Below are 19,354 nucleotides of genomic sequence, written 5' to 3'. Positions count from 1 at the left end.
GTAAAATCTCCATCCCTGTGACCCCTGATGATGCTTGTCAGTCCAGCACAAGGTCTGGTAAAGTGGAAGAAGGAAACACTGGGATGTTTCTCATCACCAGTAGAGAGGAAAGGATCATGGAAGATAATAGAAATCTCGGTAACACTTTACTTGAAGGTATCTACGTAAGAGTGACATGACACTGTCATGAACTTATGACACTGTCATGACACATGAACACTAACCCTAACCCTAACTTGTCATGACAAAAAACGAATGACACTGTCTGACAGAAGCGTTATGTCATAAACGTTTAGGACTTGTTCAAGACACGTTCATGACAGTGTCATGTCACTCTTATGCAGATACCTTCAAGTAAAGTGTAACCGAAATCTCTTTCAGATTTGACTTTCACTGCAGAAGGAAGCCAAGTGAGCGAGCCTGGCCAAATCAAGCTTAACTATTGAAATAAAGCAAATGTTTGTTTTCCTTACTTTTTCCTGGAGTATAACCAACAAAAAACATGTCATACATGGTTTTAAATTAGCAAGACAAACAGTCTGTGTCCTTCTGAAATGCCACTGCAGGAAATTTGTCTGTAGTCTATCAGGCTGTGGGGATAGGAACGCCTCTGTAAGGTCTTAAAGAAAATTCAGTTTTTTACAACCTGGCAGTGTCTTGCAACTTCGCTGCTTCCCTCTATCTCTACAACTTACTTAGTGAGTAAAATATTATCATAAACGGTGGCAGTCGGAACTCTACAAATAAGATCCAGGTTGTAAAAAACTGACTTTTCTTTTAACAATGCAAAATCTGCAATTGTACTCATGAGTAGCTTCTGCTGGCAGTGAGAAACAGTGAGTTTTATTCACGCAACAAAGAGCATTTTATCCATAGCTTTTCTCTAACAGACAGCCAGGTAATCTTTATTACCGCTAAAAACCTCCGTACATCAGCAGCATCCAGTCAGTTCGCCACAGCGGTTTCACTTAGCGAGAAGTTGTGTGCATCCTTTTTCTTTTCTTGTCTTTTTTTATTATATTCTAGCAGTTTGTAAAAACGGGTGGTGAATATAACGTTGTATCTGGGTTGTAGGAATAGCACTCACTGCCTCACTGTGACCTCACTGATTATTTTACTTCTGTCTCCAGTGTTACAGTACGTACTCAGACTTATATGGACTTTTTGTGTTAATTGTTATTTAGTCTTTTTTTTTCTTTGTTGATTTGTTACCCTTGGAAACTGTGGGGTAGATTTTGTAGCGTGTGGAACATGAAACTTAAATCTTTCACTCATTAGAATTTTAGAGTGACCGAAAAAAAGACAGAGAAAAAAACTTAATATCCTGTCCATTCTAAACATACTTACACTTGTAAAAATGATCAAACTACAAAAATGTTCTTTTTCTTTTTTAAATCACAAGCAATGTATATATGATAGATTTCATATAAATTTTTGAAAAACAAAAAGTATATAGATCTATATATGAATGTTTGGCATATATGCATAGTTAACCACCTGTGAAAAAGGTGAGCAGATTTTATTCTTTCTATGAACTCTTGAACTTTTGAACTCTGATCTATGAACTAGGGGATGATTTGCACAAAACAAGGTGACAAGGTGCTAACATAAAAGCCACCCATCGTCCAAGCGCATGTGTGCATCTGGATTCCCCGATTCTCTCTGTGTGGCCGTTCCTCTTTACCATGTGTGTAGGACTGTGTGTGTGTGTGTGTGTGTGCAAATGCTTGTTTGTTTCCATTTTTGTGTGTGTGTGTGTGTTTGTTTGTTTGTTTGTTTGTTTGAGAGAGAGAGAGAGAGAGAGAGAGAGAGAGAGAGAGACAAGACATTTGACAGTGAGGGAGTGTATGGTTGATTGTTAGGGTTAACATCTTTGGAGTAGTCCACTGTAGCCTTACTGTATTACCATCAGAGATTCCCGGCAGTGGCTGTGTCACACAAACACACACACACACACACACAATATATATATATATATATATATATATATATATATATACAACCAGAAAAATGCACACATACATTCATCTTCTATAGATTGAACATCATTGTTCTGCATTCTTGTTTTGTACTGAGTGACGTCTTCAAAAAGTGGACTGCTCTGCTCCAAGGGAGAGACAGATAGACAGATTACCACAGGGTATTGAACGAAACCCTTGACACATTTTATATCGCAAGACAACTATAACTCACCTTGTAACTGTGTAGGTACGGTTTATGCAGTGTCACTGTTTTGTACACCTATTCCCAGATGGCATTTGCGCTCCTTACCCTCCACTCTCTCTGGCAGCACTCCTTTTTCCTTTTTCAGACCTTCAGTTTCTGAGTTTTGGATATGCTATATAAGGTGATCCAGTGAGGAACAAACACAAAGGAAAAATGTGCCAAAAAATAACTTAACTTTCAATTGTATATTTGTCTTTGCTTTAGGACTATCTTAGTTACAGCATTCTTGAGCTGTTAAGACTCAATAATATGGTGCCATCTCCTGGAAATCTTGAGAACTACAGACATTTGTTAGATCCGTCTGTATTTCCTACAGGTGGAAATACAGTCACTGTTATTATTTTGTAAAGAAGCAGGCTATTGTTTATATTAATATATATATATATATATATATATATATATATATATATATATATATATATATATATATATATATAATAGCCTGTGTATATCTACCTGTGAGCTTTGCATTAACATTTCTATTTAAATTTTGAGACAAAGTATCACAATTGCTTGATTTTACTGTGATGAAGGTTATTATCCAGATGGCTTACTGTTCCCATATAAACACAAACACTTAAGGGGTGAATGTGTACAGTCTGGACTCGCACAGGCTGGCCTGGTTAGAAGAAACAATGCTGTAGTGAATACCTGGTCGGATGGTTGTGTAAGTTTACGACAAATACAGATGCAAAATGCAACGTGTAACAGACTTGCACATCATTAGGTCAAAAAACTTCAGCGAAGGGATATCTTTGTCTTATTTTCTAATCAACAAAGCACAATCTAAATATTGTAGGGGGAGCAGTGTAACCTTTTTAAAAACCCACTGGGGTCCGGTCATCCACTGGAACCAGTGATCTTATCATCAAAGGGGTTTTTCTTTCATTGTTGGTTTTCTCCTTGTTTGCACTGTGAAGTTTAGAATGGTGGATGTATCACTGCAACGCCTCAGCCTTGTCTCACAGGTGAACTTCCCCTTATCAGCATCTGATGACCAGGCAAATCATCTACAGATTTTACACTTATAGCATTAGAAATCCCCCTCCCTTTTAATATATGAAAGCCTGAGTCAAAATAAAAAGTGAACCAGAAGCTACCTAGTATTCCTCATGCAAACACAGAGTAAGGGAGATAGTGAAGGTTGAGGCAAGAGCTGAGATGTTGCCCAGGATATGTCCACCACAGAGATATATGTTTGTTATATTATGTAATAAATTTATAATTAAAACATGCACTGCATCAAAGTCTTGTTCCTGCTAATTCAGTGTCTCAGTAGTACAATTATATTCCAGTGTGATTTATTTTTGAGTAAATGCCACACAAAACAGTCAAATATAAATACAATATCTATATATATATATATATATATATATATATATATACATGATTTCTGTGTACAACATTATTATCATATAGAAATAATTTGAATGGTGTGTTAAATTGAGCATCACCTTCTGCCAGAAAACTGGTTTAATGTTCTTCATGGCAACATTCCTGCTAATATGAACGAATGAATGTACACACAGCCACCTCGAATGCATCTTGAAGCACACAGCTGGCTGAGCGTTTCACAAGCCCGGAACCTTCACAAGAGTTCAATACAGCTGATGTCTACTCACGTATGACTAATACACTGAAGTTGACTACTTAGTGCTCTTGTGCCTACTGCTGGATCACAGCAAGTCAGAAAGAGACACATGATAACAATTTGGTTACATGGTACATTAAGTTCTCATTTAGAAATGGTGCTGAAAACACACTTTACATCATAAAACGAACGCAACAAAAGCAGCCAACGGAAGCTGGCACTGCACAACAGCAGCAAATACGGTTCATAATCACACATTCTCTTTGCTCTGTGTGAGTTAGTTTCCAATGCTTCACATTCTTATTACTAAATAAAAACACATTCAGTCTCACTGTAGGATTTTCTACTATTATTATAGTATGTATTGTTGAGAAGTATCATAAGGTAAACAACACAATTCCTAATTATTCAATCATGTTTATTTCACTACCAATGTCACTGGACGGATGGACGGCAGGGACTTCAAACCTGACTAAAAGACTGTCTGCCGACCTCCAGTGGTAGACTTACAAATCAATGGTATAAAAGCAGACCACCAAAAGTACATAAGGACAAACAATGTGCGTGTTGAGCATCAACCCCAGAGGAGGATAACCTATCCATGAGATGACAGGAGGGTTGAGAGGATCTGTAAACATCTTTCAGACCAACTCAGGACTTTGTGCTTTCAATCCATCCTCATCTGAATTATTTTCCTTCTTCTCCAGGTCAAAGTTCTATAAAAGAAGTGCAACAAATGACATCAAAACAAACATGTTTTCAGTCAAAAACACTTTGACAGCTTATTTCAGCAACAAGGACAGAAGACTAAATTAGTACATGCATTTTCCACATGAACTAAAAAGTCATAAAAAAAAAAGTAAAGTAAATTGTGCTTGAGATCACAAATAGGTTTTAGTAAGCATCTGAGAAATTCCTATTAAACAAAACAACAATGGCAGATTATAAACCAATTATGGGGTTTCTTCAGAGCACATGTTCTATTTTTTTTATTCTTGCTGTAAACATCCTTTAGTTATGGTCATCTAAAGCCAACCGTCGGCAGAAAAGGCAGTCGGACTGATCAGTCAGGGCCCCGAGGTCCAAAAAGTGCCTCAGAACACACCGAAGCGACGCCAACTTGAGAGTACTTTCTGCGCGTGCGTGAGATGTAATACGTCTCCATAACAGCAGGCGGTGCTAATCTGTATTGTTGCCCAAAAAATGAAGAAAAATAAAACGGGCAGCTGATTGGACGAACGCGTCACGTGGGTCTGGCTATTCCCAGATTATTCAACCGGTCATAATGGCGGCTTCGTTTGGAATATGATCTCATACTTTACGAAGATAGCTCACCGAAACGTGTTTCTGAAAACATTTTAAGTGAGAAATAGGCCATGCAGTTACTGACTCGGTCTTCATTTTAGATCGACAAAGGTTAGTTTAAAAGATTTTCGTCAGATTTTGAGAGGCTTAGTCACGCTCATCCTGCTCCTCATTTCCGGGTTAGCACTCCACCAATCAGATTGGTCATTGAGTCCGACTGCCCGCCCTCCGATCCAGCAAGTCAGGTCGGCCCAAATGAAGGCCGACAGCTCCTCCGACGGACGACGGCACGGAACACAGCGAACAGACTCGAGTCACTGATCTCGCCAGACTGTCCGACAGACGATTATCGGTTTGGTGTGTCAGGGCCTTAAAACTATGACAGCTTAAAAGACGAGCACAGCAGTGGTCAGACTGTTTTGGAAATTCAGATAGGTGTACCTCTAATTCTTGCATCACTTCATCCATGAAGTCGCTGGGGTTTTGCTTGTAGTCCAGTGCCCTCTTGATCATCTCTCTGAACATCTGTTGTGACAGTTACAGTCAGAACTATCACACACAGGGCTGTTCAAGTGGTCTGGGCAATTCATGAGATTATACTGTGTGACGGGGCGCGTAGCTGCCGTCACGGTAGCGATGCGCTACCTGTTTTAATCTCAAAGACTGAGTGAAGAAGTTGCTTGTATAGGTTTGTTTGACTGTCTATATGTCCGGTTATAAATACTGGTTTTATATCGTCTGTCATTCATCACATTCCCTGTATTAATCCCGTAGTTTTGTGCACACATTTTTAACATCTATTGCTGCGGTGATTTGTTATAGGCCTAGCTAAATGCATCTATCATTTATTGTTTAAAAGCTATAGATTGTCACAAACATGAATTGTGGTGTATTATATTTTACAGCCAACAAGATACCTTGTGGCTGTGGTTAATGGTAATACCAATTGTATAAATTATATGTTGTATCTATCTAGATTGTTGGATATTTATGTTTGCTGTATGAAGCCATTACGGCCTACTCACCTGAGCCACCCCTGAGTTTTACATGTTGGTATGTTCCAATTTGAGGGGTTGGCGTCAGGCTATATAGGGTGGCCATGGTATTTGCTCGGGGGAACAGAGCTGGAGTATACGTGAAGGTAGTAGAACATAAGCCTGCTGGATGATCGCCACGTTAAACCTGATTTAAGGTCTCTTAGTGAATAGTTGTGTATTTATACTTCCGATTGTTTTGACTCTCAAGTCAATTTTAATTTGTCTTTTTGAAAGTGTTTTTTTAGTTGCTTTCCTTAATTTTGTTAATTTTGTCAATTGTCATTTTTGCTTATGGGCCTTAATTGGGTCATTGATAATAAAACCCATCATTTTTTTTCACATCACCTTTGCCTCACCCTGAGTGTTAATACCTGCTCAAGGCTACTCACCGCATCAACCCTCAACATACTGAATTATACAATTAATTAATTTGATACTTTGATTTATAAAAAAGGAGCACTTTTAATCTTGTTGTAACCTCACACATACATTTAACTTTAAAACTAGCTATGAGCATGAACAAATAAACTTGGGGATCACTGACATTAACACTGTGGAGAATAGGCACAAGTTCAAACCTTAACAACATTAGTCCCATCAGCCGCTGATACGAAGTAAAATGGCAGTCCTTGCTTCTTTCCAAAGCTAAAGCTTCTTTGTGTCACCTTCAAATCAGCTGCAAGTACAAAAACAAACATGTTCATGTCTATAATTCTAAAGTCACGTTTGTTAGACAATTAATCACAAGAGTAGAGCAAATATACAATGTGTGCAAACTAAAAAAAAAAAAAAAAAAAGTATCATTAATATAATGTAACATTAACATTTAATCCAATTGTAAGAGCTCATTGTTATGTGCAGTGTCCAAGCCAGACTCACCATCGATTTTGTTGGCCACGACACAACAGGGTATCTCTGGTCTATATTCTCTCAGCTCCTTATACCAGCTGGCCAGATTCTTATACGTGATCTTCCTTTGAACATCAAAAACCTAAGAAAAAGAGAAAGTTTTTTTTTTTTCTTTTCAGTATTTGCTGACAGTGACAGTGTGACAACTCCCCAGTCCAACTGGTGCATTCCAGCAGTCATCTAACAAGTCCTTGTTGACTTCTCTGTGAAAGAATCGCCATGTGCATCCTAAATGCATCCAAAACATGACTACATTTTTTTTGTGAGATATACCACCCTTCAAAACCAAATGATCAAGTAATGTACACTTCAGAGGAGGATATTATCCAGAATGCAATTTGATATTTTATAATTTTCTCTCCACAATGCACGGATGAGGACCAAATGATACATAAACCAATATTTTGGATCATTTTATGGAAACTGTTGTTTAAGTAATCAATCTGAAATAATGTATTACTTACTTTTTATGAAAACATTTTATAAACACTTGTTATTCTACCTCCCTGCTGGGCCCTGGCGGGGAGTGAGAAAGGACAAGCTAGACGATTACGGAAAGGCACCAGTCTTGAAACCAAGAGTGTGTTTTACCATGATGCATGCATGTGCTTTGTGGTAGTATGAGGGATGCATGCTCTGAAATCTCTCCTGACCAGCGGTGTCCCAGAAATCTGTGAATCAAAAACAAAAACCATCCCTGCTGATTTAAGCTGTACAGATGATTTGCAACTGGGTAAATGTATTTCCTGTGGTCACTGAGAGCAGAACAAAAGCAATTGCACAATAAATACCTATCGCTACGGTCTTGTTTCCTACAGTGGCTGTGTGTTTGTAGAGAGTCAAAGCATAAGTGGACAACTGCTGGGGACGACTGCAAAAAGAGTTAAGAATCATAACCTCTCAGGACAACTGGTCTGCTTTGTTGGAGGCATGCCAGCTTGACCTTCAACAGCATGTCCATGTGCACACAATGGCTGTAATAGCTATGGCAGGAAAGTATAATATGACTTACACTGACTGAAGTTTTATTTAAAATTTCTAAAGCTGCAAAAGGATACTATTCGTCCATGAGAAACCTCTCCATCAGCCTATGAGAGAGAGAGAGAGAATTTATATTTATTATATTCTTCAGAATATAATACTTTCTCCTACAATGCAAAACATTCAATAAAACAAGGAACATTTAACTCTGTAATCTCTGATTTCAAAGAGCTGAATGACCTCTCAACAAAAAAAAAAAAAAAATCCTGGCAGAAGGAGACACAGCATATGATTCTGATATCTTGCTGCACACATGCACGCACGGACACAGACACACACACACACACACACACACACACACACACACACACACACACACATACAACACTAACTGTATAAACATTGACACAAATACACATAAAATATACTTTTATATAATTAATATAAATAAATTGTAATGTTGTGTTAATGTTCATATTACTGTTACATTATTGCATATTGTATGTACTGTCCAAATATTTGGACACATTTTATTTTGATGCTTTGGCAACATTGTTACTTAAACTCTAATGCCACTAAAGCCCTTTTGAATTGGAAAATAAATTCCCCAAAAGATTTATTGAGAGAAACAGAACAAAAAAGTAATGTTAGATAGGACAACAGTAATCTACTGAGGAAAGTTATAAATATTATAAAACACAAAACAGCTAGCTACATTACAAGGAGCCTAAGCTTAACTGTTACAGCAGCTAATATACTCACTTAGATTTACCAACTGCGCTGTCTCCCAGACAGATGATCTTCACCTGCTCGTCTGAATCGTACTTCTTTTGGTCCAGTTCAGGGATGCTCCCAACGTCGCAAGCCATTTTACTATCTTTTTGAACTTTCTATCGCTTTGACTGGGATTATTGTATTAGTCGACGCTTTCCTAGCTGAATTGATAAATACCTGAATAAATGACTTAGCTAGCTAAGCTCCTGCAGGAGCTAGCTAGGTAGCATTCGAAGGGTATGGACGGGAATGAGTGTTAGCTAGCTTTCCATAGGTTAACGTTAGCTGAGGTTAACATCGTGTGGTTCGGCTTGATATCGCTCATTTCACTAGTACGTCGGTCCACACATCGACACAACTGATGCTAGCTGAAGCTGGGAATAGTACAGATTACATTTGTCTTTTAAAAAGTCTCTTAAGAGTCCTGTATGGTTACCGTTAGCTACCTTCACAATGCACCCTGAAGGAGAGGCAACGACTGCTAACGTTAGTTAACAGTCTGCTAGCGCCGTTGAAGTAGCTAACGAGTTGATAGCATTTGTTTGGTACTCCAAATGTCGCTGGCTGTCTTGTGTATGTTTTGTTTGTCTATCACAAAGAAAGGTCTGTTGATTCTCTACACTCATCTAGTTAGCTAGCTAGCTAAGTTATCGATCAAAAGTTTGTAGCTAGATGCTTCATGATTTCTCTGACGGTTTTCGTTTCTATGCAACGGGGACGCCTGAAGGACCACGGTTCGTCATGGTGCTCTGTCCTTACAGGTGCCTGTCCAGAATGCTCCTCCCCACGGCTGGATAGCATACTATTATCCGTCTTTTTACGAATAAAACTGTAACTGTAATTGTAAATATTTTTGAAACATTTGACCAAAATTTGACTAAGTATTTAACCATATCATTATGGTAATAAACAACATCAATAGCCCATCAAGGCCAATTTTCTCATTATTTTTTATCCCGCAGGATCTCAAAGGTAATCCATTAAAATTTGTTAAATTTCAAATTAGGAATAGGCCTACCACAAAGTATTTACTGTAAAACTGTTTTCTATCCATTTGCCTTAAATGGCAGTGAGTAATAAGGGGATTGCACTGCAGTTAACTCTGCATCTGCAGGCCCAAATCGTTAACTAAGTAACCTATAAAAAAATAAAGCAATTAAATTCTGCAGCCAGATTAAAAAGCGACCCTGCCTATCTCTACCACCTGTTACCCTCAGAGAAGCCCATCAAAGACTTTAGACTTCTTCTAATGTCACATCAAGCTACAGTAAAATAGAGACAGAGGAATAGAGAAGCATTATTTCCATGTGTTATTTTATCCCAATTACTATATCTATAATAAAATAACTGCAATGGTTGTAATTAGGATTTAGTTGACATTAATGAACATAATAAAGATTTTCACAAATTGGGTGTGTACACTGGGAAACTTGTTTTGTTCAGTGCACCAAATTAAGTGGGATTTGCTAATACAACATAATTTTAAAATCCACTTTTTTGATAAAATAGTTTCATGGTCGCTGTTTCATTGCTGTTTTATTTGACAGCTCAATAGACCTCTCTTGACAAACAGGTGTATCTAATAGCATTAATCCTTGCTTTATTCCATTGAATGTACCAGAGCCTTGCTGTACCGTGCAGACTGGCTCCCTGACATGGGGCACCTAAACGGAATGGAGCCATCTTTTATGTTATTATTAACACATGTGCTGTAGCTGTCATGGCATGCCCAATTATAATTGATACTGCAGAAAGTACTGACTGAAAATGTTACTTAACCAATCAAAATACTAAACCAACAATTAATACCGTGAAAAATAAAATTGGTCTAAAATACTTTTTTTAATCTTGTTGCATTAATACAAATGGCAGACATGCCACTAATGAAACCTTTTTTTCCAGTATAATTTACTTTAAATACTGATAATGGTCATAATAATCCTGGCAAAGTGCCAAGTGCTAATACAATATGGCCTATAACTGCGGCAATAAAATCTGATCTCAATAATCCTGAGCAGTTTGCTTTTTGTGCTTTATTGTGCTCTTTGTGCTGTATGTTGTGTGAATTCCCAGTTAATACAAGCGAGCACATGTGACATTATTCAGGCACATCTACAATGAGGGGTGAGATGTATTCCGAGTGACGCAGTCCAAACGAGAAGCTGGGAGCTTTTGCTCTTGTGAAGGTCACCTAGAGAGAGAGAAAATGTCAATAAAGGAAAACAATGCTAAATATTTGGGGCTTTAGTAGGGCTTTTGGGGTTTCTTACCTGTTCAGGATAGTGTGCACCAGGCCCCGGCTTCTTTGTGGTTTCAGCAGGTGGGAAGTTGCGGCCTGTCATGCTGAACTGGGGAGATTTTTGGCTGTAAGTACAAGGATCCACAACTTTGTAGGCAGCAGGGCCAGGAGTCTGGAGGGGAAACAACAGTGTAGAGGACAAAAGTAAATCATAGGATTTCTAGTTTTTTTTTTTTTTTTTTTAAAGGAAATATTTTGTTTATGACATTCACATGTACCTTTTTCAGATCCTCATGGAAGCTTCCATTTTTGCTGCGGCCACAGAATGAGAAGGTGGGAGCTGCAGATGTGGCCACAGTGTTGTGCCCCAGCACTGGGGGCAGAGAGTAGGAGGCTGGACCTGCAGTATGAGCAACAGGTTAATATTCTATGTGTCGCGAAACTTTGTAACCCACAGTTCAAATAAAGTTGACAGCAAACACAATATGTTACCTGGTGTAGTGATAATGCTGAGGTCTTTGGTCCTCCCAGACAGAGAATAAGCAGGAGCAGACTGGAAGACGGACTTCCCGGAATGCTCTGGTGAGTATTTACCTGGAACACCAAAGAAAGTTATAGAAAGACACTGCTGATAAGTAAACTCAAATGACCATAGTGTGCATCACGACAAAAGCGGCGTATTGTTTTGACAAAATCTGTTTTGATGTGTAAGGGGTTTGCTGACCTGGTCCAGGGGCCTGGAACAACTGTGGCTCCCTTGGACGGCTGTAGAGGGAAAATGCAGGAGCGCCGTCTCGGCCCACTCTGGTGATGTTGGAGGGGATTAGGTAGCTTGGTCCAGGGGAGCTCTCGGACTTGTGAGTATGACGTGCCCCAAAGCTGAACATTGGTGCTTTGTATTTAGTAGGGTCATGTTTAGCAATACCTTTATGGAAGAAAACAAGGACAGATAATGTCAGTCAGTTATAATAATGATAATAATGGTGTTGGTTGTGGAAAAAAGGCTTAATGGTCATTTTGGCTATACCTGTGAGTCCAGGCAGTGCATACTTGGGCCCTGGACTGCCATAGAGTGCAGCAATGGGCCCTCTTGGCTTGTGAGGCCTCCAGGTCCCAACCCAAGCTTCGGCTTTTGACATCACCCTGTGAGAGAAATGGATTGTGGCCAAAAGCATATTGATAAAGTAGCTTTTAAGTTATGAAGAAAAAGAATGAAAACAGGAGCACTTCTTGTTGCCCCTTACACTCACCAGTGCACTTGGAAGGGGAAAGAACATAAAATCTTTTCCTTATCAGGGTGTCTTGACACACATATCCTTTAAATTGAAATTTAGCTAACAGGTCTGTTGCTTGAGGTTCTTTAGAGTCAATTCTAGTATTTCTGAAGATTCTGTACTCCAAATTCCAGAGACTTTTTGCAACAAGCTCTTAAAGAGGGCACGTATTATGGGAAAGATTTTGCTGTTAGAAATGTTATTTAGGTGCTGAAGGTAGTGATGGAAGTGCACGATTTAAACATTTTGCAACATTCTAAACTGCTCCTTAGTGTGATGTCACCAGGGACAATCAGTACTTTTTGAATAACAATAATAATCAGCAGCTTGTGTTTATTTGAGCTTGATGTGGAAAAAACCGTTGGTGGTGGAAAAAATCACCAATGTGCTTCATAGACATACAGTACTCAAACCAATATGTCACAAAAATGGGAAAACACTCTTCATTCTGGTTTGTGTGATTGTTTTTGAATTCCATTGTCTAACAGATTTTAGTTTTGTTTTAGTTCACTTTTACTATTAAAATGTATAGTTAACTGACTGAAACATTCAGGGTAGAAAACATAACCACATTAAACCATTATGAGAAAAACATATAAACATCTTAAGTATAAATTAAATTCAGTAATATTAATGTCTCTCTGTTTCTATGGTTGATTGGTTCCTACACTTGTCACATGTATAAAAGACTTGCTATGTTAACAAGGTAAATAAAGCAGCAGGCTAGTTAATCATGAATCATTTTACTGGCCCAGTTTAACCTACTGGTAGCAATTTCTGTAACTAACAGCTAACGTTACACAGCAGTAGTTCACTGTCACTTCTTTATTTAAATATATTTTTTGGCAAACTACTAGGTTATATGCTGGAATATATTGGTCATTTGTGGGCAAAGTTTAACCAATGCTAACGTTACACCAAAACCAGTGAACACATCATACACCCAGAGCAGTCTGTAACAAAACAAGATGTTTACCAAGTGCATACAACTTATGAAATCAGTGACTTACTTTCTGTTAAGATCAGTTTCTGACTTAAAATAAAAGGATAAATAATTTTACCTCATATATATGCTGATCCTTCTGTGAGTGTCAGATCCCTGGAACTCAGCATGTGCACTGAACCCAGACACAGATTGTTTAATGCTTGTCAACTTCACTATGACAACGTTGCCATGGAGACAACTCTTTGACAGGCATGTTTAAGTATGAATGTGAGTGGGAAGACAGTGCAGGTCAAGTAAAGGAATTCCCAATATGTTATAACAGAAAACACAGTATGCAGATGGTGTAAATGATTTATTTATTATTATCATGAAAGGCTGAAACAGGCCACAGAACACACTGTGGACACACTGTTTGGATTCAGTCTGCTAGCCTAGTACTAAGGTACAGTAGCTTACATACCGGTACTTAAAGTAACAGTAAATAGTCACAGTAAAAGTAAACATTGTTTCAGTGTCATAATTGAAATCTACTTTAGCTTTAACCATGTTTCCACTGAAATTTAGAGACAGTTGGTGCTGATTTAACACCCATTGTGTACTTTTGGTTTATATTTTGTAAAAGGGAAGATGTCAGTATCATTAACAGTAAGATCAGGGGAATCCAGGAGCCAAATTTCAGGGCTACAAAAAGATTTAGGAACCTTCCTAATCTTCCTTTTTTCACAGCAGACATCTTAACCGGTCATAGTAGGGAAAGAACAGAAGCACAAAGGTGTTACTAATAATATTTACCATGGCTCTGTTCTCCTCAAGTATCCCAGAAGTGTGACAGTCCAGGATCCTGAATCTAAAGCAGCTAAACGGTCATAATATATTTTATGTATTATGTACACCTGTGTTTCCTACTGTGACATGTCAAAATGTCTTCTCTAAGAAGGGCCTATTACACATGGTTTTGCCCACTATCGGGTGAAGAGGATAAAATACCACCTTCTTTTAAAATAAAAAATGCTCTGTTAGAAATTGTTCCAATATGGATTCCGCTCTTCAAAGTGTAGCATTGGTGCCTGAGGCCCTCGGGAGGTAGATTTAGTTGTGGAAGGTTTCTCTCAAACTCGACTTCAGGACCTTCATTAAAGTTGCAAGGCTTCTCATTTCCTCCTGTGGACGCTGTTAATAAAAAAAAGGCTTATTATTAACCTCAACAATGCACCCTCTCACACACACACACACACACACACACACACACACACACACACACACTTTAGCATAGTATAGTTCCACATTTGTCTTACCCTTGTAAGTGCCTTCATCAGTTGTTGCAGCATTGCATCCTCTCTGTGTGGACACAGGCTGGTCACTGTGCTCACACAGCTCAGTAGACAATAGATAGTGTGTCTTTGTGGCTGTAATAATGTCAAATTGAAAATGCAAATCTTTGCCAAAAGTCTGAGTCTTTCTTAAGAACACTCAAGAATCAAAGAGAATGTATCATACATCTTTTTCTTTACCTTCTTGAGCACATTGAGAGGCTTCCTGTTGTTTGTGCCACAGCTCAACCTGTCTACATCCTCTGCACCCAGAACAGGCTCCTGGATGAGGTTGGAAGAAACAGAGATAGGACTGAGAGAAAGATGTTTACCACAGAAGTCAAAACTGAAATTGAAAACGTTAAGATGTATTAGCGCCCCGGGCAATTTGAGAATACTGGAATTATGTCCTCTTGTTAGATACCACTGACCTTTAACTTGTCCAGCCAGGTCCACAACAGACAACTGAGAACCTGAGGATCTGACTCGGTGACCAGCAGAGCCCAGCCACAGTCGCTACTGTTCAGTTCCTCCTGTTGAAAAGGTGAGTGACAGTATTATTTCAGTGGCTTTAGAGCTCAAAATCAAAGTGTTATGTTCTGACGCAAACGTGCACCAGTGTTTCTTACCTGCAGCAGAGCCGATCTTTGAAGGATGGTTTCTCCTGGAGGACCAAAATCTGCCATTGCATTAGCAACAGCACGGGCAACTGAGGTTGGGCCTGGATTATGTGGATTTCTGCACAACTTTAAAAAGAAAAGACATATATGCTGTTTTAAAGCATTCACATCAAATCTTTCTTTATTAGCTTTATTGTTTTCACAGTAAGAATCAGTTACCTCAATGTTGGAGCTGTATTTGGCAAGTGCCTTTTTCGCTGTGCACTTTGATCTCTTAGCACCGTTGTTGCTTGTTGTCATGCTAGATATTGGGATGTTAAGTGTATGAGATTCCTTTTTGGTAGTCTGGTGGCCTGGTGATACGGTGGCAAGGATCGGACTACCTGGTCTCAGATCAGGTCGTATCAGATCCTGCACACACCACTGTCTCTCATTTCCAAGTGCTGGGGTGCAGTATGGACTCAAGTCCAGATCCTGCAGGACAGAATGCAAACGTGAGAAAAGCCTCAATGACCAGTTGGATTTTACAGAAGATGTTCAAAAACATTAAGTAATTGCAGACAATTCATGTGAAATTGGACCTGATGTACTGTGATCTTGCTGAGATCAGAGTCGCTGTAGCTGCGTTTGTCCAGCAGCACCTCTCTCTTTCTCTCCAAGAATCCCAGTGGCTCGTCCCAGGAGGACACCGACCCTGAGGTCACCCACGGCCCCTTGTGGCCCTCCCTCAGTAAGGGCAAGTACTGTTTGGCCACCAGGGTCTCCCTCACAGTCCTGTTCAGGGTCCTCAGTGCTGACCTCTTCTCCAGCTCAGCCTGGATCCCTGGAGGAGCAGGGAGACCCAGGGCTAAGCAGGAGAGACGCACACACAGGAGGTACACCACCTAACAGGAGGTTACAAATGAGGAGATGGTAAACTATTCTACAGTGCAGTCACAAATGTTCATGAAAAAAGATTAAGTATAATGATGAAGTCCTGACCTTGGGTGTTTGTCTGAGGGTGCGTGCCTCTTGGCCATGCAGCAGTATCGCTTGTCGGTTTAGGTAGTGCTGCAGTGTGAAAGGGGCTCCGTGCCGCAGGCTGAGGTCTGGGTATTGGACTTGCTGTGTGCCAAGCAGGCGAGCAAAGTCAAACACCTGGCTGAGCTGTGCTCGGGTTTGGATCGAGCGTGGCCGTTTAATCCGTACATAGTGGACAGCTTCACTCGGGCTAATGCGCAGGGTGTAAATCAAGTAACAGGCTATCAAGACACCTGTGAAGCAGATAGAACCCACAAGCAAACACACTGAATATACATGAGAGCATTACATGTGCACAAGCTTACACACAGTGTTTAGATTAACAGTAGATGCAGTATGTTTATACCTGTCCTGCCCAGGCCTGCATGGCAGTGCACAGCCACTCTTCCTTCGCTCACTGCAAAGGCCAAAACTTTCACTCCATCAATTATTCCGACAAGAGAGGACACACCGAAATCTGGCATCCCAAAGTTGTAAAAGTAAACTGCAAATACACAAATGTGTGCACACATGAATGCATTTAGGAACATAATGGACATTCATAAGGATTAACTGTGTTTGTAAGCTACTTTATGATGTAGAAACACAGTACACAGTATACACTCACCTAAAGGATTATTAAGAACACCCTACTAATACCGTGTTTGACCCCCTTTCGCCTTCAGAACTGCCTTAATTCTTTGTGGCATTGGTTCAACAAGGTGCTGGAAGCATTCTTTAGAAATGTTGGCCCATGCATCTTGCAGGTGATGGGGATTTGTGGGATGCACATCCAGGGCACAAAGCTCCCATTCCACCAACATCCCAAAGATGTTCTATTGGGTTGAGATCTGGTGACTGTGGGGGCCATTTTAGTACAGTGAACTCATTGTCATGTTCAAGAAACCAATTTGAAATGATTCAAGCTTTGTGATATGGTGCATTATCCTGCTGGAAGTAGCCATCAGAGGATGGGTACATGGTGGTCATAAAGGGATGGACACGGTCAGAAACAATGCTCAGGTAGCCTGTTGCATTTAAACAATGCCCAATTGGTACTAAGGGGCCTAAAGTGTGCCAAGAAAACATTACCCACACCATTACACCACCACCACCAGCCTGCACAGTGGTAACAAGGCATGATGGATCCATGTTCTCATTCTGTTTACACCAAATTCTGACTCTACCATCTGAATGTCTCAACAGAAATCGAGACTCCTCAGACCAGGCAACATTGTCTTCAACTGTCCAATGTTGGTGAGCTCGTGCAAATTGTAGCCTCATTTTCCTATTTTTAGTGGAGATGAGTGGTACCCGGTGGGGTCTTCTGCTGTTGTAGCCCATCCACCTCAAGGTTGTGCGTGTTGTGGCTTCACAAATGCTTTGCTGCATACCTCGGTTGTAACAAGTGGTTATTTGAGTCAAAGTTGATCTTCTATCAGCTGGAATCAGTCGGCCCATTCTCCTCTGAACTCTAGCATCAACAAGGCATTTTCGCCCAGAGGACTGCCGCATACTGGATGTTTTCTTTTTTCAGACCATTCTTTGTAAACCCTAGAAATGGTTGTGTGTGAAAATCCCAGTAACTGAGCTGATTGTGAAATACTCAAACCAGCCCGTCTGGCACCAACAACCATGCCACCAGAAAGTTGCTTAGATCACCTTTCTTTCCCATTCTGACATTCAGTTTGGAGTTCAGGAGATTGTCTAGACCTGGACGACACCCCTAAATGCATTGAAGCAGCTGTCGTGTGATTGGTTGATTAGATAATTGCATTAACAAGAAATCTTACAGGTGTTCCTAATAATCCTTTAGGCGAGTGTATACTGCAACTCAAGAGTTACAGAAGTTGCTGCCCCTTTGGCACAAACCATAACGGTCTCATAAAATCCTGTAACCACACAGTAACTGTTTCTGTTTATTTACATCTCCCCACTTTGTGAGTGGTATAGATTTAAAAAGGACAGTCAGTCTTCCATGTTGTGTATATCAAGATCTCACTGTCATTGTCCATGAAGATCTGTGGAGAATATGTGAAACCACTTTCAGGGTCTAGGGGAGGTCCACAGTGAGCATGCTCTCCAGATAGCTGCATGTTGATGATCGATCTGATGTTCAACCTGGGAATAAATGTCATATATTATGAAGACAACGGTTGACACTGGTGCTGTTTTTTTGTCTCATATTTCTTGTTATAATAAATTAAAATTTTGCTCACTATTGGATAAATTGATTACTGTAATTAAAACACAATGATGTCAGATGTCTTATCCTCATTTTACACAGTAAAAGTAACTAAACTGACTAAATATTTGTTTTCTAGATGCGTTTTCCCACTTTGTTTTCAATTAAAGGTGCTGTAGGTAGGACTGCGAAGATTCAGGACTTAGCCAAAAAATGTTAACATCGACAACTTCTCAGTCCCTCCCCCCTTTCTGCTAAAGCCCTAAATGGTCTCCTAAGCCCCTCCCCCCACAAGGGAGAATTAATGCGTATGCATGAGCAGTGACTGACACCCCCCCTGGCCGTGATTGGTGCATCTGAACAGGGAGCTGTGGATTTTTGCAAATCGCACTACAGGCTGTAGGTAGTGCCAGAGGAGCCAGATTTTTAATTTTTTTTACCTGCTTTATGTAGTTCTACTCGAACATAGGGTCAGTTTCAGCAAATATGACAGAAAGTTAGTTGTATAAGTCTTACCTACTGCACCTTTAATTACCTGTATGTGCGCAGGGGGTTGTACAATAATAATGTCACACATTGCAGGAATAATAATCAACAGGGATTACCTTCGAAATTGTTCTATGATGTTGTACTTCTCAATTAGATGATTGGATGGTCGTGCCATGGCAATAATGTCATCTGTCACCCTGCAATAGTAAGTTCATAATCAGCAAATTGCCACTTATTGTTTTTTAAACACAGCAATATCTATGAGACTGCAGTAACATAGTCTCACCAGGAGGAAAAAAGGCCTCGAATGACCTGTTGATTTAATTTCCAACATGCTGGTCCTTCATAGCGGCAGTCAATTCCTCCACAGGCCAGCAGACACAGGAGCTTGGGTGGGATAGCCTTCACAAGGTTCTCCCTGGCCTGGGAGTAGGCCGGCTGTGGTACTGGTATCGGCATCGTCCTGCAC

At 39.9% G+C, this 19,354-nt stretch overlaps 3 protein-coding genes across 3 annotated transcripts; all 3 read right to left on the bottom strand.

The window, feature by feature from the left end:
* Positions 1–4,214: 4,214 nt before the first annotated feature.
* Positions 4,215–9,598, bottom strand: rabl2 (RAB, member of RAS oncogene family-like 2). The gene is made up of 8 exons (XM_028585309.1): positions 8,812–9,598; positions 8,127–8,156; positions 7,860–7,939; positions 7,660–7,739; positions 7,039–7,150; positions 6,738–6,835; positions 5,564–5,647; positions 4,215–4,533 (listed from the first exon to the last, which is right to left on the bottom strand). The coding sequence occupies exons 1-8, from the start codon at positions 8,916–8,918 to the stop codon at positions 4,459–4,461; spliced, it is 666 nt and encodes a 221-aa protein (XP_028441110.1). The 5' UTR covers positions 8,919–9,598; the 3' UTR covers positions 4,215–4,458.
* A 1,233-nt stretch (positions 9,599–10,831) lies between these two features.
* cimap1b (ciliary microtubule associated protein 1B) lies at positions 10,832–13,479 on the bottom strand. Its single transcript, XM_028586095.1, has 7 exons — positions 13,398–13,479; positions 12,090–12,205; positions 11,787–11,987; positions 11,555–11,656; positions 11,341–11,462; positions 11,094–11,234; positions 10,832–11,014 (listed from the first exon to the last, which is right to left on the bottom strand). The coding sequence occupies exons 1-7, from the start codon at positions 13,400–13,402 to the stop codon at positions 10,922–10,924; spliced, it is 780 nt and encodes a 259-aa protein (XP_028441896.1). The 5' UTR covers positions 13,403–13,479; the 3' UTR covers positions 10,832–10,921.
* Positions 13,480–14,281: 802 nt separating this feature from the next.
* Positions 14,282–19,344, bottom strand: LOC114560087 (protein tyrosine phosphatase domain-containing protein 1). Its single transcript, XM_028585240.1, has 12 exons — positions 19,172–19,344; positions 19,002–19,082; positions 18,214–18,332; positions 16,579–16,716; positions 16,194–16,465; positions 15,794–16,096; positions 15,432–15,686; positions 15,222–15,338; positions 15,024–15,125; positions 14,794–14,874; positions 14,578–14,688; positions 14,282–14,452 (listed from the first exon to the last, which is right to left on the bottom strand). Exons 1-12 carry the CDS (start codon positions 19,342–19,344, stop codon positions 14,372–14,374), a joined length of 1,833 nt encoding a protein of 610 aa, XP_028441041.1. The 3' UTR covers positions 14,282–14,371.
* Positions 19,345–19,354: the final 10 nt, after the last annotated feature.

Source organism: Perca flavescens, chromosome 8 (genome assembly GCF_004354835.1).
Source record: "Perca flavescens isolate YP-PL-M2 chromosome 8, PFLA_1.0, whole genome shotgun sequence".
Lineage (NCBI taxonomy): Eukaryota > Metazoa > Chordata > Actinopteri > Perciformes > Percidae > Perca > Perca flavescens.
The sequence above is the reverse complement of the archived record's forward strand: the minus strand, read 5'-3'. Positions and strand labels throughout refer to the sequence as shown.

Coding starts and splice junctions, on each gene's coding strand:
- rabl2 (XM_028585309.1), bottom strand. CDS start 8,918: ATGGCTTGCGACGTTGGGAGCATCCCTGAACTGGACCAAAAGAAGTAC. Junction 8,157..8,811: donor AGCGCAGTTGGTAAATCTAA/GTGAGTATATTA, acceptor TCTCTCTCATAG/GCTGATGGAGAGGTTTCTCA. Junction 6,836..7,038: donor CGTGGCCAACAAAATCGATG/GTGAGTCTGGCT, acceptor TTGTACTTGCAG/CTGATTTGAAGGTGACACAA.
- cimap1b (XM_028586095.1), bottom strand. Junction 11,988..12,089: donor TGCACTGCCTGGACTCACAG/GTATAGCCAAAA, acceptor TCTTCCATAAAG/GTATTGCTAAACATGACCCT. Junction 11,015..11,093: donor GTGCACACTATCCTGAACAG/GTAAGAAACCCC, acceptor CTCTCTCTCTAG/GTGACCTTCACAAGAGCAAA.
- LOC114560087 (XM_028585240.1), bottom strand. CDS start 19,344: ATGCCGATACCAGTACCACAGCCGGCCTACTCCCAGGCCAGGGAGAAC. Junction 15,126..15,221: donor AAAGATCGGCTCTGCTGCAG/GTAAGAAACACT, acceptor CCTTTTCAACAG/GAGGAACTGAACAGTAGCGA. Junction 14,453..14,577: donor TGATGAAGGCACTTACAAGG/GTAAGACAAATG, acceptor TTTTATTAACAG/CGTCCACAGGAGGAAATGAG.